Source organism: Microtus ochrogaster, chromosome 2 (genome assembly GCF_000317375.1).
Source record: "Microtus ochrogaster isolate Prairie Vole_2 chromosome 2, MicOch1.0, whole genome shotgun sequence".
Classification (NCBI taxonomy): Eukaryota; Metazoa; Chordata; class Mammalia; order Rodentia; family Cricetidae; genus Microtus; species Microtus ochrogaster.
In genome coordinates this window covers 95526287-95553354 of record NC_022010.1, presented here as the reverse complement: position 1 = coordinate 95553354, position 27068 = coordinate 95526287, and the positions used below count along the sequence as shown (strand labels likewise).

The window sequence follows — 27068 nt, the reverse complement described above, 5'->3', positions numbered from 1 at the left end:
ATTTACTATTAGCAAAAATGTTCAAACACAAGCAAAAATATCTCTGACCTTTTGACTCCCCCAACCTGTTCATCTAAACAAAATACAAAAGTAAATATTTAGTATATAAGTAGCAGTCAATGTCATGAAGAAAGAGAAAGCAGCTAATGATGTTTGAGAAACTGGGTAGAAAAGAAGTTTGTAATTTATGTAGGGATGTCTGGGAAGTACTTATAATAAAAGTAAAACCCAAAAAAAGTATAAGGACCAAGCCATGTGGATACCTGGAGAGAGAATTCTAAATCTCAGTTAAAAGGAACAACTGGGGAGAAGGCCCTGGGATGAAATAACCCTCCAATGGCATCTCAGTGATGCACCCATTATTAAAAACCTTCCACACATAGGAGCTAGAGAGATGCGTGAATGGATAAAAGCATTTGCTATGCAAGCCTAAAGAACTCAGGCCTAAGCACCTCATAAACAGCCAAGAATAACAACAGAGATGCCTTAACCCCAGCACAGTATGGAAAGAGCAGAGACAGGAGGATGACGTGGTGTGCTGGCCATCATCTTGTTCCAGCTACAATGAGAGTCCTGCCTCAAGAGCATAAGATGGAGGGTGATAAAGATGTCAGGACACCTGAAATGTTCTTCTAGTTATAATGTGTGTGCATGAGCTCATGTGCCCACACACAAGCACTCATTAAGCACATGTAACACTCAATACATGCCCACACGCATGTAAACACACCCACACAATTTAGCTACACACCAATAAAATAAAAGTAATAAAATAAAAGTAATAGAATATATGATTAAAGTATCTTGGGCCATTATTTTAGACTTCTCTAAGCACACTCTCTAGGCCCTAACCCAAATACTTTCCAGGAACAGTAGAAGGGGCTTTAGCACAAGCTTTCCCTAGTCCCTGCTTTATCTTGTACATAGACCTTCCTCTAAATTCATGATTATCCTGGCCCTTGTTTGGTTGTACTTACGTGGTTATGAAGAATGCTCAAGTGCAGGATATGTGAGCAAGATTTTAATGTCTGAATGTTTCAGATGCAACAGAAAAGAGACGGGTCTTGAGAGAAAGGTGGCCACTTTTGCTATCTGCATACTGAAAGCAGGGCAATGCAATGAGGCTCTGACTAACTCTTAAGAGGGTCAAGGGGAGCAGCTTTGGCATAATTGAGCTTCCAACTGACCAATAGGACTCTTGGGAGTGCTCCTCGCTTTTCAAAGGGCTTCTTCCTTGGCCTCAGACAGCAGGATTTTGTCACAGAAGGGACCTACTGTGGATTTCTGCAGTACCCCGTGTAAGACATGATTTATATTCCAATGCTGGATAGACTGCTTCCTGTAGAACTCCAACTCATGTTACACCATACCGTCTTGATTCCACCCTCCTAGAGTATAATATATGGGATATATATCATATGTATTACATATATATCATATATGTGATACATTTACATGTGATTAAACAATATGGGATAAAAAAATAGCATAGTAGGGAAAAATCTGGACGCCAGAGTGCAGTTTTCAGTGTTTGGGATCATGTCACAATTTGGGTTTGAGCCCAAATTGGAGCTGGTGAGGAGGTGAGCCATGTGGTACGAGAAGGTTCCGGGCAAAGCTAGCTGCTGGTTCTGGTGAAACTGTGTCTGGTATATTATGGAGCTAGTGAGAAAAGCAGTGTGACTGAAGTTGACTTAAATGACATTAGTGGTGGAAGAGGTCAGGGGAGAGGGATTGATGGATGCTGTGGGGGCACTGGAGACCCCTGGAAGAGTTTGTACTCTGTGTTTACTGAACAGGATCAAAGCGACAAGGTATTAATGGATTATTCTGGCTGTTGTATTGATAAGGCACTCTAGAGGGCTGACAGTAGTCATTGCAATCTGCCAATCACTCCTATAGTAACCAAGACAGGAAATGGAGATGTTAGCATCGGAGTAAGAGAGCATCAGCACTGGGAACATCTTAGAGGCTGAACGAGTTTACCAATCTAAGTGTCTCAATGTGCCCCCCACTTGCAAGCTTTTCCTGTATGCCCTTTTTCTTGCTACCATTTGCATTACAGTATGGGGTGTGTTTTAATGATGGATCAAACAGCAAAGACTCCTCCAGAAAGCTGTGGAAGCAGCATCGTGAATATTCCCAGCATGCACAAGTCATTGTCTCCTGCTTTGACAACATTTTAAAGCTGTCCTATGTACCCATCACTACCTTTGTTACTGAATGACACAGACTCTGATGCATTAAACTCCATTACCTGAGAAACTCCCGGCACTTTGGGTTGCAGACACTTCCCTCAGTGGACTGATATAACAGGAAAGGAATAGAGTCCCATAGCTCTCCTAAAGAAGCAGTTTTGCTGGCATTCCAGTTGAGTCATATGTCAAGGAAAACATATTGCTTTCCTTTGACATGAGACAAATGCCATATGGCAAGTTTATTTTTAAATAGTAGGTTAGAACAGGAAATCTATGTTCTGTCGTAGGAACTATTAATGCTCTGGTAAAGGCAAAGCAGGCTACGCTTTGTGGGCTAAAAGAAAACCATAATGATAATAATATCTTGAGACAGTAGAGGTTGGAAGACAGGGAGGTGAGTAAAAGATAATCTTTTCATCTTTAACACAAGCCAATGGATAAAGTTGCCATCCTCTGAGATGGTAAAGGATTTGGGTGTCGTTAACCTGTAGGAAGCCAGATGGATATTGTCTTACATTCCTGTCTGTTGCTGTGGTTGAATTTTCTGGCCAAAAGCAACTTAGGGAAGACAAAGGTTAATTAGCTTACAGTTCCAGGTTACAGTTCATAACAGTTGGTCAAGGCAGGAACTCAAGCGGCTGGTCACCACCATAGTCAAGAGCAGAAACAAACTCATGCACCTTGCCTGCCTCCTTCGCTCACACACAAGTCAGGACCCATCCCAAGCAAGCTGTGTGTGACACAAATTCTAAATGATCTTAACAATAAAAACCTGGAGTCAGTTGTAGGGATTAATGGTGAAAGATGAGAGAAACAGAACAGGCAGCCACTAGTTCTTTACCTCTACCTAATCCTCAGACCGAATGGCGATCCTGACCCTAAGAACTCTCAGACTGGCTGCTCCGAGTTCCTGTCTCCTCCTGCCTTATATTTCTCTTTCTGCCTAGCCATATCACACCTGTTTCTACGTGTGTAGTGCTGGGATCAAAGGTGTGAGCCATCACCACCTGGCTCTGTCTCTCTTTAAGACTGATTCAATCTCGTGTAGCCAGGGTGGGCCTTGAAATCACAGAGGTCAGTCTGCCTCTGTCTCCTGAGTACTGGGATTAAAGTTGTGTACCACCACTGCCTGGCCTCTGTGGCTGACTAGTGTGGCTAGCTCTGCCCTCTGATCTTCAGGCAAGCTTTATTTGTTGCTGAACAAACTAAATACCACACAGCTGGGTCTTCTCACTTCAACTAACAATTGAGACAATCCCCCAAAGACATGCCACAGCCCATCCTTTTCTAGATGCTTCCTCAATTGAGACTCTCTTGCCAAGTGATTTTAGGTTGTGGCATGTTGTCATTGAAAACTAACCCTCCCAGATATCAAATGTTCGGCCATGAATGTGCCAAATTTGAATTTTAGGCACACATAAATATCAAAAGGAGTTGTGAATAGAGGGGTCTGGATTTCAGGAGAGTAGTCTCACTTTGGATGCCAATGTGAATAGAATGCACAAGGCAATGAGTCCCTGACAGAAAACCCAGTCCCAGATTCATGGCACGTGGCTTCTAAGAGGTGTTGTGTAACTGCTTAGTCCTTGACTTGTTAGTTTATGATTTCCGTAAGTCATTTCTGGAATCCGTCACAGCTGCATGAGATGCCTAACCAGTGGTCTGCAACAGTTACTAGTCCTTGCACCACATGTAGACAAAGTTGTAGAGAAAGGACGATTTATGTGATTTTATTTTAAGATCAATATCTAGTTAAATGATTAGTCCTTGATGAACTGCTGGGACTGATAAGGAGGTATGGCCTTATTGAAGGATGTGTGTCATTGAAAGTGGACTTTGGAGTTTCAAAATCCCATGCCACACCCAGAATCTCTCTCTCTCTCTCTCTCTCTCTCTCTCTCTCTCTCTCTCTCTCTGTGTGTGTGTGTGTGTGCATGCGTGCATGCATGTGTGTGCACGCGTGTATAGGTCAGTGATCTAGAGTCAGTCTTGCAAGGCAAGCACTGCTTCCCGCTGATGCACTTAACCTATCCTCACGGCCTGTGTACTCTATTACCTTCTCCACTGTCCTCCAAATCCTCTTCTCCCCTTCTCCCAGCTTCTCTCCAGTTTACTGAACTCCCCCCGCACTCACGCCCACACAAATACACCCACACAGAAGCCAGGACCTAGGTTCTGCAGATGAGACAGAATATACAGGATTTATCTCTCTGAGTCTGGGTCATTTCACTTACTATATTTCCCCATCCCTTTCTTCTTTCTGCGAGTTTCGTAGTTTCATTATTATCTGTGCCTGAATCAAATTCCACTGTGAACATGTACATTCAGCAAGGACGAATTTGAAATGAGATTAACATACAAAGAAATGTCAGTGACTGAAAGAAATAAATCCTAAGAGAATCTATAGAGAAACAAACACAAAAATAAAAACTGGGCTCTTGAATGCCAACATGTCACGCACCCTTGGATATCCTAGTAAAATGAGTAAAGGTCCCAACCACCATGTAAACAGATGAAGTAGTTGCTCTGAGGACTGTACTCAAATAATGACTGAAGTTTTGGTTTGGGAGTTTTTCAATTAAATTTATTTATTTTGTATCACAACTGTAGTTTTCTGTCCCTCCTCTCCTCCCACCCCACCACCATCTACTCCTCTTCTGTCTCTGTTCAGAAAGGGGCAGGCTTCCTATGGGTATCAACAAAACATGGTATTTCAAGTTATGATAGGACTAAGCACTTCCCCTTGTATAAAGGCCAGGCAACCCAGCATGAGGGTTAGGTCCCCAAAAGCCAGCTAAAGACTTAGGAACAGCCCCTGCTCCCACTGTTAGGAGTCCCACGAGAAGACCAAGCAATGTGACTGTCAGATATGTGCAAAGGTCCTAGATCAGTCCCATGCAGACTCTCTGGCTATCAGTTCAGACTCTGGGCTCCTAGGAGCACAGGTCAGTTGTGTCTGTGGGTTAAAAGTCCTTGACCCCTCTGGTTCCTGCAATCCTTCCTCCGTCTCTTCAGCAGAATTCCCCTAGCTGGGTCTAATGTTTGGCAGTGAGTTTCTAGATCTGTTTCCATCAGATGAAGGCTCTCTGATGACTGTTGGGGTAGTCACCAGTCTACTAATATAGCAGAATATCATTAGGCATCACTGCATTGACATAATTTTTTCTCCAATGATATTTAGTTCTATCCGAGATCTCTGGGCCATCCAGCCTCTGGGTTCTGGCACTCCAGGCAATGTCAGGGGTGGGCTCATTCTCATGGCCTCAGTCTCAGGATGGACCTGTCAGTGGTTGGCCACTTCCACAATCTCTGTACCACCCTTACCCCAGCACATTTCATATACAGAAAAGACTTCATACCAAAGGCTGTGTGGCTTGGTTGGTGTCCCAATCCCTTCGCTGGAAATATTCCCTGGTCACAGAAGACATCCATTTTAGGCTAGGTATCCACCATTACTAGGAGTCTTAGGCATATACCTAACAAATGCTCAATCATACCACAAGGACACTTGCTCAACTATGTTCACGGAAGATTTATTTATAATAGCCAGACTCTGGAAACAACCTAGATGCCCTTCAACTGAAGAATGGATAAAGAAAATGTGGTATTTTTACACAATGGAGTACTATTCATCTATTAAAAGTAATAACATCATGAGGCAGATGGATGGAACTAGAAAAAAAAGGCATCCAGATTAAGGTAACCCAAACTCAAAATGATAAGCATGGTACGTACTTACTTATAAGTGGATATTAGCTGTAAAGTAAAGAACAAAACTACAATCCACAGACCCAGCAAGGCTAGGTAACAAGGAGGGCCCAAGGGGGAATCATATAAATCTCCCTGGGAAGGGGAAATAAAAGAGATCTTATGAGTGTGCTGGAGATGGGTGGGTATGGGAACATGAAGGATTGCATTGTTGGTAGATGTAGGGGGAGGGTACTGAAAGAGATGACTGGAAAGGGAGCATTTCAGGTCAGGTAGAACTTGGTGCAAGGGAAACTCCCAGGAACCTGCAAGGGTGACTAAAGCTTTTGAATGTCTGGTGCATTCCCTTGCATTTACCCATAGGATAGAAGCAGAAATGAAGGGGATTCTGCGCACAGTCAGTGTCACATGATGGACAGTGTCATTTCACTGTCATTGTGCACAGCTTAGCCCGCTGTGATGTTAGGGACTGCAAGGCTGCTCAAATCCTCCTCACTATGGGATAAAAGGTCCTTGCTACAGGATCTTAACAAGCAACAATTCACAGTTCTTTTCTGTTTTCTCTTCCTCCACTTGCTTAAACTTGCCATGTATTCAATCCCAGTCCCCTGTCCAGAAATCTCCAAAGTTCAGAATTCTACTCCGGAAGTTAGCCTTGAGATATATGCAAGAGACATTGCTTTTAGCTACCATAGATATTATCCAGAATTCAGGCCCAAAATATATTGCTGGAGTTTACTGCAATATAGTCAATCTAAAGTGTTTGGGTTAGGTTCCTGCATGAGTTCCTTTGTGATCAAGAGCCACAATTTTTCCTTATGGTTGCCTCCAACTTACCTTTTGTTGTTGTTGTAATTTTGAAACACCATATTCTGAAGCTCTGCACTAAGGCAGGCCACACTTCCCCCAAGTAATTTGTGTCTCTCATTTCCATTTCTCAGCCCATATTTTTCCTTCCCTCTGGAAGATTCCCAATTTATACATAGATGCCCTTAAGAATCCTATTAGATGTTGGTATATTAATATACCCACACATTTGTGAAATGCCATTTTGCATGTTTCTGAGTTCAAATGCAGAAGAAATTAACATTTAAAATGTGTGATCTGATCTTCAGGTCCCAATGGTTTATTACACTCATTTTTACAGCCTCAAACCCACTTGTATGGTGTAATGAACAGGGAATTGGATTAAGACTCAAGAAAACTGAGGCACTTTCTTTTTGAACTGAGACTCATTAAATAGAACGAAAGCTACCCAGGAGTAGATTGGACTGCGGTGTGCAGGAGAGAGCTTCTCACACCGAGAGGTGTTCAGCAGCGAAGGGAAGGGATTCCTGCATCAAGTAAGACTTTGACCTTTAAAGTCCCTTTCAATTCCTGGTGTCTGTGCCTCATTCTCAGGGCTGATCTAGACAATTAACCTCTCTGTGCATCTCTCTCCTCTCCATGAAATAGCTCCTGCACCTGAACACTTCCAAAGATATTCTAGGTTTAGTGAGCATTCAGGAGGCAAGCCGCATGCTGGGAAAGAGAGACAGTGCAAATAGCAAGGCTTGTTATTATTGAAGAAGACACATAGCATTTTTTTTTTACATTTCCACTAGAAACAGAGGGGGTTTTTATTCCTCTTCCATATGCTCTGCCCCATGCCACCGCTCCTCAATACAGAAGCAGATCAGCATTTTTTTCTGTGTCATATTTGAATACACAGAGGAGACAACCAAAATGTTTAGAATTGGCCACGTAGACACTTTCTAAATGTTACCTCTATATGCAGCCTAGCTCACATTCATGTGAAACAACCTGAATTTGCTCTAAAGCACTTTCAACTTTGGGTTTCTAATTGCATGCCTGGGAGTGAGGATCAGAGGGGACACGTGTGATATTACTTCATAGCCAGGAGTTTTGTCTTTGAACTTAGAGAAAATTTTCAAGAGGTGTACAATAAACTTGTGCACCCATGGTTTCATCCAGACACAGTAGCCATTTCTAATGGACCAAATTCATTTTAATCTTCTCTCATTCTTTCAACATAAGCATAACTACAAGTGAGGAATGATGGTGTGGGAGGTCCTCTGTCAATGTGTTGCTTTCATTGGTTAATGAATAAAAAAACTGCCTTGGCCTATTGATAGGGCAGAACTTAGGTAGTCGTGAAATACAGAACTGAATGATGGGAGAAAGAAAGGAGAGAAGGTGCCATGGATCTTACCAGAGTAAGACGTGCTTCTGAAACTTAGCCAGTAAGCCAGTGCCATGTGGCGATACACAGATTAATAGAAATGGGTTAAACTAAAATGAAAGAGTTAACCAATAAGAAGTTAGAGCTAATGGGCTAAGCAGTGATTTAATTAATTTGGTTTCTGTGTGGTTATTCTGGGGCTAAGCTAACCAGGCAGCCAGGACGAACAAGCGGGCCCTCCTCCTGCAATCCACACCCCCATAAACCTCACTCGACAGGCTGGGGCAGGAAGACCAGAAGACCCAAGGCATCCTGGGGCTATACAGCATACTACACATTGTCTCAAACTTTCAATGTGTGGCAATCAAAACTCGGGGTTCAATTTTTAGAACCATGAAAAAAAAAGTATGAGTAACAGTAGCTATGAGCTCTATAGAACATTGTATGGAAAGTAAATTGTAGATATTTTGACTTTTTTGCTCACTAATACATTGTTGCACCTACTTTAGAAACCAACTTTCTTCACTACAGCCACATAGCAATCCATGAAATGTAGGAAGCTTAGCAATGATACAATACTGTCTCGCAAACTCATCCTTCATCTTTTCCCTAATTGCCCCAGGAGCATTCATTGGATTTCGTTGTGGCATCTCTTTTGTCTTCTTTGGTCCAGAACCTTCCTCTCTCATTCATGACATTGATAGTCATGGAGAGTCAAGATGAGATCAATTTTATGTTACTTTATACTAAGGTTTCTGTCCCATCTGGTTCTACAACCATTCAGTCCCAAATAAACACACAGAGGTTTATACTAGTTATAAACTGTTTGGCCTGTTAGTAACTAGCTCTTGCAACTTAAACTAACACATTATTCTTATCTGTATTTAGTCACGTGACTTGATACCATTTCTCAGTAAGGCATTATCTTTTGCTTCCTCTGCACTTGGCTGGCAACTGTGTCTCTGCCTTTTCTCTTCCCAGAATTCTCTTAGTTTGGCCACCCTGCCTGGATACTGACCAATACTTCTTGCCTGTCTGCTGGTCAATCAGCATTTTATTAAACCAATACGAATGACAAATCTTTATCATGTATAAGAGAATTATCCCACAGAAGTCACTTACTTGGGTCTGTATGGTCCATTCCTGATCTTCATTTCAATCTAAAACGCCTCCACCGAGATGGGCTAGAAAAACCACCACATTTTTAGTTTAGGAAGTACCATTGGTATTGCCTGTAACAGAAGTCTTGTCAGGGTTGGGTCACCTGATCTGGGCAGGCATCCAAAGGAGGATGTCAGAAATCTGGGGGCTGCTCTTAAATCTATTTCCTTATCCTAAGGTCATTATCTGTTTAACAAATAACTTTTAACTAGTCATTACAATGAAACATGAAATGCTTGATTGATTACCACAAACTGCAAATATAAAGGAAAGCTTTCGGTGAATGTTCTCTCCTGTGAAGGGAGAAAGCCTTCTAAATTGTAGATTCAGCATCATTTGCCATGAAGGCAGCTATTGCTTCAGGAAGACGGGTGTAAAGTCACTGCCCTTCTTACACCTTGGGTCTATGACCTTTCAGTCTGCAGAGCCTTCTTTCCCCAAAGCCAATTCACCTACATATCGAGGAAGGCATCTTCTCATTTACAAGCTAAATGATAGAATTCTATGAAGGGAAAATTATGCCAATTAGAAACTGACCTTCTGTATTAACTTATGCTCTTCTCCCTCTCTTGGCATGAAAATCTTTCTTTGCTGAAACTATTATGAAAGTGGTTGGTCACAGCAGGCCAAGAGAAGGTCTGATGCATTTATTCTGGTCTAGATTTTGCTTTCTCTATTTGCTGGCCTAGTAACTTGGTTAGTTGAACTATTCATTCAATCACTTGTTCCAAAATACAAGAACTGGGCAGGGTCACTGATTAAGGAGAAAAAAACCCTACTTGGGAATCAGGAGGCAGACTTGACTTTAATCCCTGAACTTGCTATATAACGGTCACCTCCAGTTACTCCAGCCTATAGTAGGCCCAGCCAGCTTCCTATGTCTGAAATCAAGTGGCAATGATACTCCATCCACGCAGGGACACTTTCCAGCATGAAAATCTCTTCCGAGCTTTAAAGGCCTTGCAGAGTTCAGCGCAGGCTTAGGATCTCATGAGCACCCAGGAAACACGTCCTCTTGAATGTGGATGAATGAATTGGGAACTGGAGTCTGCCAACTTTAAATGCCAACAGGGTCCTGGCTAGGAAGATGTGCTTCAAGGTTGACATTCCATTCAACAAAGAAAAAGGGGCAGCTCTTTGCAGCATATGAAATGTAGTTTTAAAATGTTTTTTTTTTCCATTTTGTCTAAAGGACACATTGAGCTCTCCTAGGTGGTCATGCTCAAGCTAAAAAAGAAAAAAAAAACATGTGGTAGCAGAACATGAAGCCTGAACAAAGGAAGAGAGGAAAATCTGTCTTTGGTTCTGTTTTTTCATTCTCATCAAACCATTTGAAGCTTCCATGCTCCCTCAGGACCAATGGCCTGTATTTATAAGGCAGGGTGGGGACACAGAAAGATAGAGCATTAGACTCACAGATAATCTTAAGCTATGGATCCAGCCAGCTATCCCTGTAGCCCAAGTAAGTTATTTAATTGTTCTGGGTTTCTGTATCTGAAATAATAAACATGATAAATTGCTTCATAGTGCTATTATGAGGTTTAGCTAATAAAAGAAATAACACACACACACACACACACACACACACACACACACACACACACACACACACACACACACACACACACACACACACACACACACACACACATATATATATATATATATATATATATATATATATATATATATATTCATCATTCCACCCCCAACTTCATTCTTAGCACTTGGTGGTGGTTCAGAAAAAGAAACTTAGCAGGTTTAAAAAAAAAGGAGTGTTTCAGTTTTAGTTCTTGACTGATTTGAAAAGGAGTGAGAGCCCAAGAAGTCTGCTGTTCTAATTTTGATTTTATGAAAAGAAGAAAAGGGTGGGTGGAAAATATGCTAACTCTTAACATGGTTGTGCAACAGTATCCCTCGTATCTACTCAGTGTAACTCTAAAATTAGTGTCTTGAAAAACCGGCCACACTTCAGAATCAAACCTGTCTCCTGTGTTGGAGAAGCCTTTCCAATGGAAGCTCAAACAAATGGGACCACTGGGGGAGAGCAATAAAAAATAACAGAGAAAGAAGCAAAGGTCTCACGTCTGGAAGGGGCTGGAAACCATGTGCCGTCCTGAACCAGGCACAGCACAATTTCCATACAATTTCCATCTGAACACTCATAAAGTTTAATATTCTCTGTTGATTACTTCTAGCTAACAAATCCCGAAGGCACTGAACTGCAGACTTTCTTTTCAAGTAGGTTTCCCCATGTGATTGGAGTCCTTGAGAGAGGAGGGGGCAGCATCCTGCATTCTAGCGAACACCAGTTAACATCAGTGACCTGAGATGGAGCTTTTCCACAGGTGTACACCTTGCCCAGCAATGGATTTCCATTAGGGAAAAGTGCAACTGGGGTGAATCCAGACCTGTGGCAAAGCAAATATTCCATCAATTTAGGCCGCTGCATACACTTTGCTACAAACACTGGCAGTTATATTTTAAAAGACATTTCTGCTTTTACCATCCTACTCACCCCAAATCCTATAGTACATTTTCATCAAAAAAGGACGTAACCAACACATCATTCTAAAGTATTAGCAAGAGTTATAATAAGTCATTTATAAATAGTCTGATTATAAGATTACACAAAGCAAGCTGACTAGCTGGTAAATGACATGCTGCAAATAAATATTAGATGATAAGTTTTCATTAGTTAGCAACCTCAAGAAATCTTTGTAATCATTGAGATTTTAAAAGATACCAGGAGTTCGTACTGGAAAGGTGGCTCATCACTTAACTCCCTGCTCTTGCAGAGGACCAGAATTCAGCTCCCAGCATTCACTTCAGTCAGCCCACAACTTCAGTTATTCCAGATCCAGGGGATCAGATGCCCTCTTCTGGCCTCTTCTGGTCCAGGTACATACACACGCACATGCATGCACACTCACACACATATTCATAAGAACAGATTTTTGAAAACATGTTCTAAAAAGGGTAACAGGTGCTGTTTCATTGAGGTACCTCTAGAAACTTTGAGCAAGATTTTGTTTGTTGAAATTGCATAGTCACAGACTTGATATGTTAAAGACTTGGAGTGTTGGCTGAGTGGCTAAAAGGACAATTGCATGCTAAATAAACTCAAAATGCACTTGGGAAAATTGTGCTTCCAAGCCACAGCCCCACAAATGGAAAATATCAGTGCAAACTACCAGACAAGGAGCGATGACAAATAGGAAGTCAATAGTGTAACCTTTAGGTTGGTGGCTGCTTGATATATTTTGGGAATGTTCTGCTTTGACTGTAAATGGCAATAAACAACACAGATCTATCTCTGTGCATGATTGGATGCTATTTTCCAGGTCTAATTCGCCTGCAAGAGCTCATCAAAGCTCCCTCCAGATACAACATTAAAATCAAAATCCGCCAGCTGCCCTCTGGGAATAAAGATGCCAAACCTCTGCTCAAGGAGATGAAGAAAGGCAAAGAGTTTTATGTGATATTTGACTGTTCACACGAGACTGCTGCTGAAATCCTTAAGCAGGTAAGAAGTGTGTGGAGGGGACAAAAGATGGGAGAAAAAAATTCAAAAAATATAGCATTAGGTTTTGGATTTTACTTGTTTATGCTTGGTATAGCCACACGGTATAGGATGAGACAAAGACTAATTTTCAGACCCCTTTTAATGAGCCAAGGGTAAGGTTAGTTCAGACCCAGTTGTGATGGGTGTGTAATCCTCTGTATGTGCTGTGTGGTAAGTATGCCCTGCTAGTAGATGGGAAGAGAAGGCAAATTGGGTGATGCAAATACCTGTGTTTTTTACACCTTCTGAGAAGATCAGGACACATCTTATTTGTGCCATGCCTGACTTACTTGGCAAGGCCTCTGTGGCCTATGCTGCAGGATTGCAAGCACAATAGAAAAGGGATGGAGCAATCTCAGCCCAAAGGAGACACTTCTCTCATTATGGACAGCAAGCTTCTTTGCCTTCCTCTCCAGAGGATGTGGATGGAAACAGGCAATTAATATTTTTTTCATAGATGAAAGGTGTCATTCATGTTTATAAAAATAATAAAACAATGATAATTGAGTTGTTGAGGACTTCGGTCTAGCACCCACCAAAGGAAATTCAGAATCTTTAAAAGGTAAAGCACTGATTCCCAGTCCTCCCTGCAGAGTGATTCTAGTTCCCAGGGACTTGTGGCAACAGCTGTATGCGCTGGGGCTGTCATACATTGGGCACTAGAGTACTATACTAAAGATTGCAGATTTGGATTAGAACTACATCTAGAAAGTATATATGTGCATCTAGAAATACTAGTTTCAAATATGATCAGAAAAAAATGAAAGAACAGCTGGAGGAATATCAGGGAAAAAAACTATATGCAACTTTTACACTTAAATAGATTTGTCACATAGCCAATGTTCTTATTGATATTTTAAAATAATGCACACTATATAAATTGTGCGCCATGGTTAAAAACACCAGAGGTTGTTAATGGATGGCAATTTCATGAGTGCACCAGCAGCTCCCGATAAATGAGCATGGTGATTCTTGAACCACTAGGATGTCGTCTTCTGGTACAGCCATGTATCCTGGAGCTCCATAGTTCTATGACCATACTTGTGGAGCACTTCTACAGACACTGAGTTAAAAATTAGAGCTGTGATTGCACCAGAAGGACATACTAAGAAAGGCCAATCATTTGTCTGTATTACCCATTGAATGATTGTACTAAAAGATTCTACTGAGAACTGCCTTATCGTAAGGCTCCATTTACACAGCTTACCACAACTGATTAAAGTACACAATGAGGTGTAGATGGGAACTTGAGAAAAATCACCCAGATTTTATGTGTAACTCTCAAAATGCAAAGAAGTAAGCCTTTCCCAGGAGGCCCTTATGACAGAGAGTGGAGACGTGTTACCTTCAAGAGAATGACTTTCTAATGAGATGTATGTGTACTGACTCACACAACTAGCTACATCTTCCCCAAAAGACAGGCCTGAGATAAGCAAGAGAAGACCATCGTGGGTCCTGGCTGTAAGACTTTTCCTTCTTTATTGATAAATGTAAGCATAATGATCCTTTCTTAGTAGTGATACTTCTAGATGTTTATGGATTTTATCTTTCAAAAGCAATTGAAATACAAATCAAACCTATAAGAGAAGCACTCCAGAAAAGCTGTCTGATAGTGATGAAGGTCTGGGAATGGGAGTGGGAAGAAGGATTGTCTCTCCATTCCTCTGACCATTAGTGCAAAAGCTTCTTTCACCTTCATCTTAGATTTGCAAACTATGTTTACCCTTCCTGATCATTTTAGTGCTAAGATTGCCAGGGAAGTTTTGTGGAAGTTGCAAGAAACTACTCAGCTACTGTTTCCAAATTTATTCTTCTCTCATATATCCTGACCACAGATTCCACTCCCTCTTCTCCTCCCAGTCCTCCCTCACCAACCTTCCCTTCCCCCAGATTCTTTCCTCCCCATTTATCCTTTGGAAAACGGCAGGCCTCCCATAGATATTGACTGATCAGGGTCTAACAAGATACAATACCTATTATGGCTGGATGAGGGAACCCAGTAGGAGGAAATGGGTCCCAAGTGCAGGCAAATGATTCAGAGACAACCCCCACACCCATTATTGGGAGTCCCACAAGAACACCAAGCTACACAACCATAAATATATGCAGAAAACCTAGCTCAGACACAAACAAGGTCAATTTTTGTCACTTCAATTTCTGTGAGACTCTATGAGTCCTAGGTAATTGATTCTATAGGTTTTCTTGTGTTATCCTTGACATTTCTGGCTCCTACAACCCTTCTTTCCCCTCTTCCATAGGATTCCCCACATTTCAGGGTGAGGTGGAACTCCAGTATAGTAGAAACTCCCAGGAATCTACTAGGGGGACCTTAGTTAAGACTCCTAGTAATTGGGATATGGAGTCTGCTCCAGCCATCTTTAGTAACCAGATGTGGCTTTCAGTGAAGACACTGAGACACCAACCCAGTCATAAAACCTTCGACCTACATTTGTTCTGCCTGCAAGATGTGCTGGAGTAGAGGTGTCACAGAACTTGTGGGAGTGGCCAACCAATGACTGATTCAGCTTGAGATCCATGCCTGATATTGCCTGAAACTGGATATGTCCGGGAACCAGGCTGGACAGAGCCCAGAGACCTAGGATAGAACCAAATACATTGGGGGAAAAAGTCAAAGAAATGATTTCTAATGATACTATGCTATACTCAGAGACCGGAGCCTAATATAATTGTCTTCAGAGAGGCTTCATCCAGTAACTAATGGGAGCAGATGCAAAGACCCAAAGCCAACTTGTTTTTCTTAGACCCACTAAGTTGACTTCCTGCTGCCTGTATGAGCAATGGAATGGGACCCTCTCCAGGAGCATGGGTAGCCTCTCAGGGCACACTTTACTGAAGAAACCTGGATCTCCCTTCCCCAGAAGCCATCAATTGCCAATAGCTAGGGATGCAACTTCATTAGGTCCTTCCCATCCATGCTGTGACTTTCTGCTAGCTTGATCGTGTCCAACTTTTTTGCATATCACCCACTATTAGTTTATACATTGTCATATCTGAAAAATACTGACTCAATGGAGAATTCTGCTCCCTCTGACTCCACAAACATTTTGTTTCCTCTTATGCAATGACCCCTTAGCCTTGGGGATAACAAGTCTGATATCATTTTTAATAATGACAAGCAAGTAGTTTTGGGGAAAGAACCTGTCACAAAGCTTCCACTGTATGCAAATGCAGTTACTCCTTTTGAGTTGGCTGCAGAGGACCTAAGCTGGCCTTGTAGGGATGCACTGAACAGCTGGAGCCTATTATATTGAATACTCAGAGTTTACTATTCATGTTAAAATAAACCCAAGTCCTCTGTGTGATTCTCTTTAAGTGACTCTATTAGCTTTGGGCAATGACCTATAAAAAGCAAGACAGGTACCTTGACTATAGCTATCTAAGGAGTTCTCTCAGGGAGTGGAGAATTCAGCCATCTAAAGCTGATTCTGGTTACAATTCACTAAAGGGAAAGAAAACGAAGGAGGCTCATGTCCTTGATGGAGGACTTTGCTAGATGATAATTTGGATGCCTGGCTTCTTACACTCCCATGCCATGCATTCTGAGGTAAATTTGGCACCCTTACTTAGGAATAGAAGAAACTGGAGCTCTGCTAGGTAAAATGGCCCATACAACTGGACTCTGTCAAGCCAGGCTGCCACATGGTCTCTGCAGGCAGCCAGATGTCAAAGGCTATGAAATCATGTTACCATGATTTTTCACAATGGACTGTCAGAAGCAGGCTGCCAGAAATATCTAGGAAAATCACATTCACTTGCTTCTGTTCTTTCTATGAGGTTGGTATTAATAACTTTCTTTTCTGTGTATAAAAAATTGCTACTGAGTACATTCTTCCAGGTCAGTCTGGCATCCCCTTCCCGTTCCTTCCCATCAGTGCCTGGCTCTTCCCTGCACCATCATTACATTTTCTCTCCTGTAAATGCTTCTTAAGAGAAAAATAAAATTAAATGTACCTTAAGGAAGGTATTTGACATTTATCTGAAAGTTAAAAAAGTGGAGAAGCATCTATAGTTATTATTGAGCATGCTAATCACTTGGCGGAGTGATTATCCCTATTCATATTGAACAAGTGCTATATGATGAGAATCTGGGACGTTATTTTCCCAGAATTAGTTCAAAATTCAAATGTCAAGACTTGATTAGACTAGAGAAGAGTGCAGCTTTCTCATGAACATACTGCCTTTGCAAATGTCTGCAGTTCCAGTTTCCCCCAAACAGCTGAGGGGTCACAAGGACCAGGTCACAAATCAAAGCCACCACCCCCACCTCATGCATGTGTCACTTTCCAGAGAATATCCTGATATCCTATCCGCTGTGTCCCTTCCTTTCTCTAATACCCCAAAGTCTTTCTTTTTTCTCCAGTGACTATCACACATGTACACCTTTTCTCATGGAGTCACTCTTTGAGGAAATGCCTGACAGGTAATGGGTTTCTGTGATGAAGAGAAGGGTAGGAAGACGTTATGTGTTGACCTCTCAAGTGGAGCCTGACTGCAGGCTGGGATTTAATGGCCCATCACTCCGGCGGGATTAGTAGCCTTCTTCTATTCCAGTTGAAAACTGATGCTCAGAGATCATAATTTCTTCTTCTCTGAACTGAGTAATTTTTAATATAAAACATTAAGTCCTGCAGGGACTTGAACCTGCCTCTTTCTAGACTTCTTACAAGATTGTAGCCTCCAGTAATCTACACACCAGGGAGAGATATGGAGCCTGAATACATGGTGACCTGATTAGCCTGTTTTCCCTATTAGGCAGTAAGCCCCAGAGGGACAGGGCGTTTTCTGTGTTTACTTATGTCCCCAGCACTTGCTATGTTATATCACATGGTGAGTGTATCGTGCAATGATTGAATAAAAAAATGAATGAATCCGCAACTGTATTAGAGTTTTTCAATACATGATCGCCAAAGTAATCTACCTGCTACCCACCTACAGCACAGCAATCCTGTACAGGAGATAGCTCACTCACAGAATGCTTAGTTAGCATACTTAACTAAGCTTAACCTTTGGCACAGGAGGAGGAAGGTACATTGTATGCCAAGAATGGTGAGCTTCCAGCTCGGCCAAGGAACATTTGGGCCAGTCACTCCTCAAGGCTTCAGTTGCCTCAAAAGTCAAGCTTCATCCCATCCTGAGATCTTACAGCAGTAAAAAATAAAAATGTCTGTGAACCTATGACTCCAGTACAGAAAAATCAGTTTGGCACTTTGGACAGTGTCAAATTCGCTTGAAACTTTTATAAATCCCTTTCTGGCATAGTGGCTTATAGAGGGGATGGAAACCTCTGTAGGAGCTCCATCCCTTAGGAAAGCAGCAGTGGGGTTCAGCCAACTTCCTGAGCTGGAAAACAGTCCAGGGTGATCTTGAGCCTCTTTTTCCAACTAGGAAATCTACTCCGTCATTACATGAGTATGCGCTTCAGAGAGGTAGTCTCTTCCCCACAATGCTTGTGGCAGCAGAGAGGCAGAGAGCTAGAATTGAGCAATAACTCATTTTTAATGAAAATATTTTATAAAATTATATTGCATTCTTTCCTATCAACATGTTTATACTCTTGCATGTTCCCCTTTCTTTCTGTTCTCATTCAATTAGCATAAAAACAAGGTCACAACGAAAATGTTTTTTTAAATGCTTAGCTTCTTTGCTAAGAAGTACGATGGCAACGTTGATTAATCAAATAATTCTGTGCATTGATTTTTGCCTTGATGTGTTGTGCCCACAAGCTGTGATGAGGGCAAACAGAGGTGATTAGACAAGGTTCATACAATCACTCTTTGTCTCTCAGGACGAAAACCACCACTGAGCACAGCCACACAATGCTGAGAGGTACAAACCAGTGCCTTCTAACTGGCATCTTAGTCTGTTGTTTCTAATAACAGACAGGTTAGACCAGATACCCTAAGGACTACTGTTGTCTAACGCCTGTTGTATGCAAGGCTCTGTGCTGAAGATACTTGGTGTAGCATTCATTTCATTGCTATAAGAACATCCCTTACCCCAAAAATAATCTCTGTACAAGAAAATGATTGTTCAGAGAGATTATGCATCTTGGATAATATCACATAGCCAGCAAGTAGCAAAATGTGGTTTAAAATTTATCTAAGAATTTAAACAAACTAAAGATTTGGATTGTTTTTGTTGCATATGAGATGCCAACTTACTAGTACAGTTATTAAATCTAGAGTACATGTTCTGTTAGCCTCTACTTCTTACAGAAAGCTGTTTCATTTTATTCTCAGATACCTAATGGTTTCTATCTTTATAGAAGGTCTACACACACACACACACACACACACACACACACACACACACACACACACATATATACACATACCAATGAATAAATCCCATGGACAAGGTAGAACATGGTTGATATAGTAGAAAAAGTCATTCTATATTTCAGTAGTTTTGAAAATTAAAGATGACAAGGTACAAGCAACAGCAACACAACAGTAAACCTCTGCCTGCCCTCTGAGGTCAAAAGGAGGCATGGAAAACAAGGTCACAAAAACATATCCACTTAATGACTACAACCTGGTCTAAAACCATGAAGTCACTTTGTAAATTAATAAGGGACTGTAAGTAGAAACAGTAGGACAATGAGCAGAAGCTTGGTTATCTAGTTGGAAGTACTTGGCTCTTTCCCCAAATAAATTCGTCTGGTACTCCCTATTTGCCAGCACATGCTATCCATTTGGCTAAAGTTATTTCTTTTTATCAGCTTAAAATATCTGCATGCTACAAGTAACAGATATGGCAGAGCTGGAACTTCAGGCCAGGGCCTGATGCCCTCCCTGCCTGAGTTGTTAGTGGTCATTTATCTACACCCCAGGGAGAAAATCTACTAGCTTGGCTCCAGCTTCATCACCTCACCTACGAATAGGCTTATTGGATTCCAAGCTGGCTATGTGTGTCTTCAGCTTAGAGCGTCCATATTTTCCCATGCTCAAAGATTCTTTCACCAGGGTTAAAATGTCAGGAATTTGTACACTGCCTTTGTACTTAGTAGGCTATCTAAGAAATGAGGACTTAATTAAGCAATACATTATCTTTTAAGTTCTTCAAGTCCTTTGATGGTCTTCGAGCCAGCTAATTGATCAGTTCATTACTGTGGATAAATCCTTATGACATAATCATGATGTATCTCAATTTACACTAACTGGAAGATAATTTGTAGTATATTATACAATTATTTTGGCAATATGTTCTCATTATAATTATGCTTCCCTCAGGCTGATATTAAAGTATATTTAGAGCCCCTAAGCATATAGTTAGTTTTAGTTGTAAGGAGCAGTTCACAGATAAAAATGTTCTATCTAAATCATACAACAATTAATTGTTGTGAATAGCCAACAATTTACTGGAAATGTGCTCCAATCAACCATGTTCATATTATTCAGAATGCCCACTTGAAGATTCTACAAATCCTCTAAAAAGTATACTTAGAAGACTGAAATAGGTTTGAACTTCAAGTAGCAAACAATAAAATGCTAGAAATGTATTTCTATGTATACTCCTCAGAAATATGCCAATGCTTCATTCCAGCCCCATCAAAATTTGTCTTTAATAAAAGATAAAATGTATCCTGGGCTTTGAGGTAGATCTATTTTAGAAAAAAAATATGTAAAGAATTATAGTTGTGTATATTGGGCCATATATTAAGACTTCAGAAGGAACAGTGAACTTTAGTTTTCTACAGAATTGTGGAGATGTCATCCCTGTTGGGTACATAACAAGTCTCCTATTTTCAAATAAACATCAAGACTATATAAGGGGAAAAATCATGTTGCTATGCCATGAAAAAAAATTCTAAAAAGAAATCCCATACTAGCTCAGAATTGAGTATAATAGAGGGTTTAAGTCTTGTATCATAAATAATTTGGCCAAGTAATGAAAGGAAAGTAACTACAATTATCTAGTCTTCAACCCTATTGAAGATCTGAGAAGGGAAATAATATTACTTGAGTAAGCAAGAAGTGCAAACAAGCAACTTCCCAAATGTGCAACAAATGACAGAGACAACCAGCTAACTGGGCAATCACCCAAAGTCTTATTTGCAACGTTGGAGCAACCAAATTTGGCTAAGGCCTAGAGTAACTGACAGACCATTTTCAGAGGCAGGAAAAATTTCAAAACCATCTTACCCTGTCTTGGCAAGATTTGACAGTATTTTTTCTTGTATTCTGCTTGTCCTGTTCAGACGTCAGAAATTTTGTGAGTGATCGATGCATGGACAATTCCTTGCCCAAAGGCCAGTATTTAAAGAACCTGATTAGTCTAACTATAAGAAGGCAAACATGGATGACTATTGACCTATAAAACTTAAAGACTAAGATTCCATATTAGAATATTAAACAATCTTTAAACAAATGTGCAACAAATGAGGACAGTGACCTCAAAATGTAAACAATGTATAAGTATATTGACCAGAGGTAGAAATGTATATTGCAATATGATAAATATATCCTAAAATTGTATCAATATACAAAATGTCTTAAGCAGAGGTAGAAGCATGCATGCATACAATATAACAAAATAACTTTGCCCAAGTATACAAATATTGTAGATGAAAATAGAAACATATTCAATATAATTTAAGTTTGTATCAATATACAAGAATCTATACCAATGTAAATTACCTATAAATAATAGGTCATAAGTATTCACTCTAATACTCACTATTATTATTAATGTGAGTAAGCTCTCACTAACCTATTATCCCATCCAATTTCCCCCTTTTTATTTTCAAAGAGTTCCTGAGCCTACATAATATCCCCCATTCCCCAACCCTATAACAGTTATAATCAACCCCTAAATGATGTCCCTAGCCCTGAGGACAAACTTTTTTAGGAGTCAGGACATTGTCCTCTGGAATTACATCCAGCTGTCATGGGGATGATGTTCTTTCTGTGGAATCCTATGAAAGTAAAATGGTGGTTAAGTTTCAATATTATTGTCTTGTATAATTGCAATTAAGCTCTGAGTATTCAGTAGGATTTTCCTGAGGTTTCTATTTGGAGTTCTGTCCAGAATGTTGTTAAAAAAGTGCACCACTTCAGCTACGAAGTTGGAACCATCTTGAACAGCTGGTACCCCAAACAGGTCTTATAGTAGTGCTATCAGCATCATGGTATCATATCAACCAGGTAGAGTTGTTTTTGTAAGGCCCCATCTTCTTCCTGGAAACTTCAAAGATTACTGCAGGAAAATTCATCGTTCATTGTGGAAAACTTAAACATTATTCATACAGACATATATTCTATGAAAGGTATGATAGAGACAAAAATAGGTATGAAGAAAAGTAATTTTTTTTTCTAAATTCTTTCTTCTTTCTGTCTGATACCAGACAGCTCTTGACATGAGACAGAAACTCTGAATTTTTTTTACCAACATGCTTAGATTTTGAGAAGGACGGAGTCATGTCCAACTCCATAGGCAGCTTTGATTTTTAAGTGAGTCATGATTATTATTTTAGTTAGTATTCAGGTTCTTACCCTCAGATAACTTGTCCTCATAAGTGATAATTCTCTTTGTTTGGTGATCCTATCTGGTTAATTATCTTTTCCTCTTTAGGGTCTCTTGACTTTTTGAAGATGAATATTTTCCTGCAAAGACAGGAACAAAAACCCTGCCCCAACCCTTATGAGGTTTCCTTACCATCTGATTGGTTGTCACCTCTGTGGATGAGGCTTCATTTTTCTTTCTCAAGAGATTTCTCTTTTTCAAACTGAATCTTTATTAATTTCAATGGTATTCATAACTTTTCTTCTCCTGTTGAAACAAGAGAAAAACTCCTTCTCCAACGTAGCACATCTCCTAACTTCTACTGTGAGGTCAACACATCCTTGGAATACACTGGCTGATTTAATTCAGAAAACTTTTCTATCATCCAATGTTTCTCTGCTGCTGTTGTTCCTTTCTCAATAGCATTAAGAAAATTCTAGGTCAAAAAAGCATTATGTAATCTATTTCAGGGAATATTTTCCACCCCTTTTTGTTTGTAGTTTGATTTGATCTTTCTGTAACTGCCTGACCTGTAGGATTGTGTAACATACCTGTAATATGCTTTATATTATAATAAGTAAAACTGTTTCATTTTCTTAGAGAAATATGTTTGATCATTATCTGTCTTTATTTGCACAAGTATACCTATGATGGCCATAACTTCTAACAAATATGTAATTACTGAATCAGCCTTTTCTGAGCTCAAAGCAGTTGCCCATTGAAAATCTGAATAAGTGTCAATGGTATGGTGTACATATTTTAATTTTCCAAATTCTGCAAAGTGGAACACATCCACCTGCCAGATTTCATTCCTTTAAGTACCCTTTGGGTTACTCCCTGGTAGGCAGCAGTGTTTGGTTATAGAAAGAGCAAGTAGAACATCTCTTTATAATCTCCTTAGCTTGTTGTCATGTAATGAAAATTCTTTCTTTAAACCTTTACTATTGACATGATGTTTCTTATGAAATTCTGAGGCCTTCAACACATTTCCAATCAATAATTGATCAATTTCTGCATTACCTTGTGCTAGAAGATCTGGCAGACCTGTATGGGATCTGATGTGTGTTATATATTTGGGACAGAACCTATTCCTGATTGTATCTTGAACCTGTATGAATAATGAAGTCAATTCAATATCATCAGGTATAAATGCAGCAGTTTCAATAAGCAAGACAACTCTTTTTGCATATTGTGATCAGTAATTATATTAAGAGATTCTTTAAACCCCCTTAGTACCATGAGAATAGCATATAATTCTGCCTTCTGGACAGGATTATAAGGGCTTTGTCCCACCTTACTTAAATCTTCTGATTTGTAACCTGCCTTTCCTGATTTATTTGCATCAGTATAGAATGTACGGGCTCCAGTGATTGGTGTGTCCCATACAATGTAGGGAAGGATCCACACTTTATAAGGTTGATTCTATCACTTTTGGGATAATTGCTATTAATCTCTCCTAAATATTTAGCACAGGATTTTGGCCATGGTTCATTGTCTTTCAATATTTTTTTAATTTCATCAGAAGTAAAAAAGACTATAATCTCTGCTGGATCTATACCTGCTAGTTGATAAAGTCTCAATTTCCCTTTTATAATTAATTCAGAAACTTTTTCCATATAAGTTTTACTTTTTTACTTGGTTTATGTGGTAAAAGATCCATTATAAGATAATATCTCCCCTTTGCATTAAAAGTCCTGTGAGGGAAATTCTGGAAGGCAATATAACTAGAATGCAATTAAGATTTGGATTCACCTTATCCACATGTGCCTCCTGTAATTTTTCTTCAATAACCATCATTCCTTTTCAGCTTCAGTTGTTAATTCTCTGGGACTATTTAAGTCTTTCTCACCATCTAAGGTTTTGTTTAAATGAACTATTAGATCAGGTGCTAGCCTAACAGCTGGTCATAGACTGAAAATGTTTCCTAACAATCTTTGAAAGGCATTAAGGGTCCACAATTGATCTTTCCTAATGTGTACCTTTTGTGTTCTAATTTTCTGTAAACCTATTTTATAACCTAGGTAACTGACAGAATCTCCTCTCTGTATTTTTTTCAGGAGCAATTTGTAATCCCCTTTTTGGCAAAATTTTCTTTATTCCTTCTAACATTCTTTTTGAGGTATCTATGGTTGAATCAGATAGCAAAATGTCATCCATATAATGGTAAATTATAGGTTTAGAAAATTTTTTATATATTATTTCTAATGGCTGACTTACACAGAATTGGCATAGGGTGGGTATTAAACATTCCCTGTGGAAGGATGGTCCACTTGTATCTCCTAGTAGGTTGAGAATTATTATAAATAGGCACTGTCAAGGCAAATTTTTCTTTGTGTTTTTCTTGTAAAGGTATAGTGAAGAAGCAATCTTTTAATTAATAACTTTAAGAGGACATCCTTTTGGTAATAGAGAAAGCAGAGGAATTCCAGATTGTAGAGGGCCCATAGCTTGAATTTCCTTGTCGACAGCTCTTAGATCTGTTACTATTCTCCACTTGCCAGATTTGTTTTTAATACCAAATACAGGAAAATTCCAAGGGCTTGTTGATTCTTCAATATGATGAGCATCTAGTTGCTCCTATACCACCTGTTCTAAAGCCTGCAGTTTATCTTCTGTTAATGGCTACAGTCTAACCCATATGGTTTCTCAGTTAACCATTTAAAAGATAGGGTTGTTGGTACCTCTAAACATTTTCTAGTTGCTTTGTGTTCTTGCATAGCCTGAATGGCTGGTGACCTCTGTGTATAGTAGTTTATAATATTCTTCCCAGAATTATGAGTTTCTGGGACTGCAGGGATATTAATCTGGGTATTCCATTGCTGCAGCAGATCAGAACCCCATAAATTCATTGCAATATTAGCCACATATGGCCTCAGCCTTCCTCTTTGTTCTTCTGGCCCTATGTATTGAACCCATCTTGTGCTTTGTTTCACTTGAGATGAGGTTACAATTCCTAGTAATTGAACATCTGTGTCTTGAACAGTATAATTTGGATGCCAAGATTCTGGAGTAATGATACTCACGTACACACCTGTGTCTATCAAATCCACAATTACTTTGCCACTTATATGCACTCTTAGCTTTGGTCTTTGATCATTTATAGAAGTCTGCCAGAATATATCTTCCTGTTTCCTATTGGAATTTTTATCTATCCTCCATGGTTATTCCATCATCCAGAACAGTATAGTTTTTTACAAAAGGCTCTGGATTTTTTTAATTTTCCTAGTGAGACGTGTTTTCCACAGTGACTGGGAATGACTAAACCACTTTTGACTTGGGGGCCTGTGAGAGGCCCCCCAATGACTTTCCCAATGGTATCAGGTTGCATTATCTATCTTTTGTTGATCTACATTCATTGGCTCAATGTCAGCCTTTGCTACACCTTCTACATACATCTGAAGGCTGAGTCCTGCTATTCTTGCCATTCGCAGAGGAGATATTATTCCTAGGAATTCCTTGTCTACAGTCACTTCTCATATGTCCTATTCTACCACAATTAAAACATTTGGCATTTTGATGTCTCCTCATTTTTTTTTTGAAAATTGCTTCTCCTACCCAAGATTCAGTATTATAGTCAAATATCTCAATGTTCATTGTATGCAGGATCCATTCATCCGTTGGTGCTGATCTAACCTTTAAAGGTCCAAATATATTTTTGCATTCTAAGTTGGCATTTTACAAAGCCAGAGATTCAATAAGTACTTGTTTAGCATCTGTGTCTGTTACTCCTATTTGTACAGCCTTAGTTAATCATTGTAAAATGTCACCAAATGGTTCTCTATGGCCCTGTTTAACCCTGGTATATGATTCAATTCATTTTCTTATTTCTTGAATCCTGCCCCAAGCATTTAAGGCTGCTCTGTGGCATAGGGATGAAATTTGTTCATTGTAAAGAGCTTGAGCCTGTGGGTCAGCATAAGGGCCCTCACCAAGAATTTGATCTTGGGAAGTCTCAAGTCATTTGCTTTTCCCTGTTGTTCTAAAGTTTAGCCTCTTCCCTGAAGTAACATTTAAACAAGTTGAAGTCCATCATTCAGGTCTGCTGAAATTAACGATAGCCACTTATGTAGCATGGCTTTGATTCTAGAAACCTATGTCTTTACCATCTCCCTAACAAATGTGGAATGCAAGCCATAAGTTACGAAAGCTTGCTTACTTTCTTTTAGATCATTCATTCCTATGGGTGTCCATCTACCTTCTTTGGATCCTTTTGAGCCTTTAGAACTTGATGTTTTGTCAGAGTAGATTACAGGATAGGAAGCTAAAAAACCCTGGGTAAGTCATCTCTGACAGCTACTGGTGATGTTGAATACTGTCCTTGTACCTCTTATCCTGCTCATCAGCTCCAATAATTTCCTCAATTATTTCAAATCTTTTTACTACTATCTTTTGTAAAGCCTGAATGTCCTGACCTGTATATATTTCTAGTGATTTCATTGAGGCACCTAGCCTCTGGACCTCATTCTGCACATGTGATTCCAAGGTCTTAAGTTTTTTGTTTAAAGATAACATCTCATTCTTGGACATTATTTGGATAATGTGCAGATTGCCTTCCTGGGCAGATTCTCTATCTGCTAACCTATCATAACTTTTTATCAAATTTTGCTTGTCAAATTCAACACTATGAATTCTTTCAGATAATTCCTCAGTACCCTTTTACATAGATTCAATTTTGTCTGTCAAATTAATGTTACCCTTTTCAATAATATTATTTTTTTTCAGGTAACTT

The 27068-nt window shown here is 39.8% G+C and overlaps 1 protein-coding gene across 8 annotated transcripts in view; it reads left to right on the top strand.

Moving 5' to 3' along the window:
- Positions 1-27068, top strand: part of Grik1 (glutamate ionotropic receptor kainate type subunit 1) — a 379400-nt gene that overhangs the window by 243088 nt on the left and 109244 nt on the right. For all 8 annotated transcript variants that reach the window (XM_026787199.1, XM_026787206.1, XM_026787193.1 and 5 more), the window contains exon 4: positions 12594-12775. In XM_026787199.1, coding sequence (XP_026643000.1) covers positions 12594-12775 — 182 coding nt within the window. The remainder of the gene's footprint in view (positions 1-12593; positions 12776-27068) is intronic.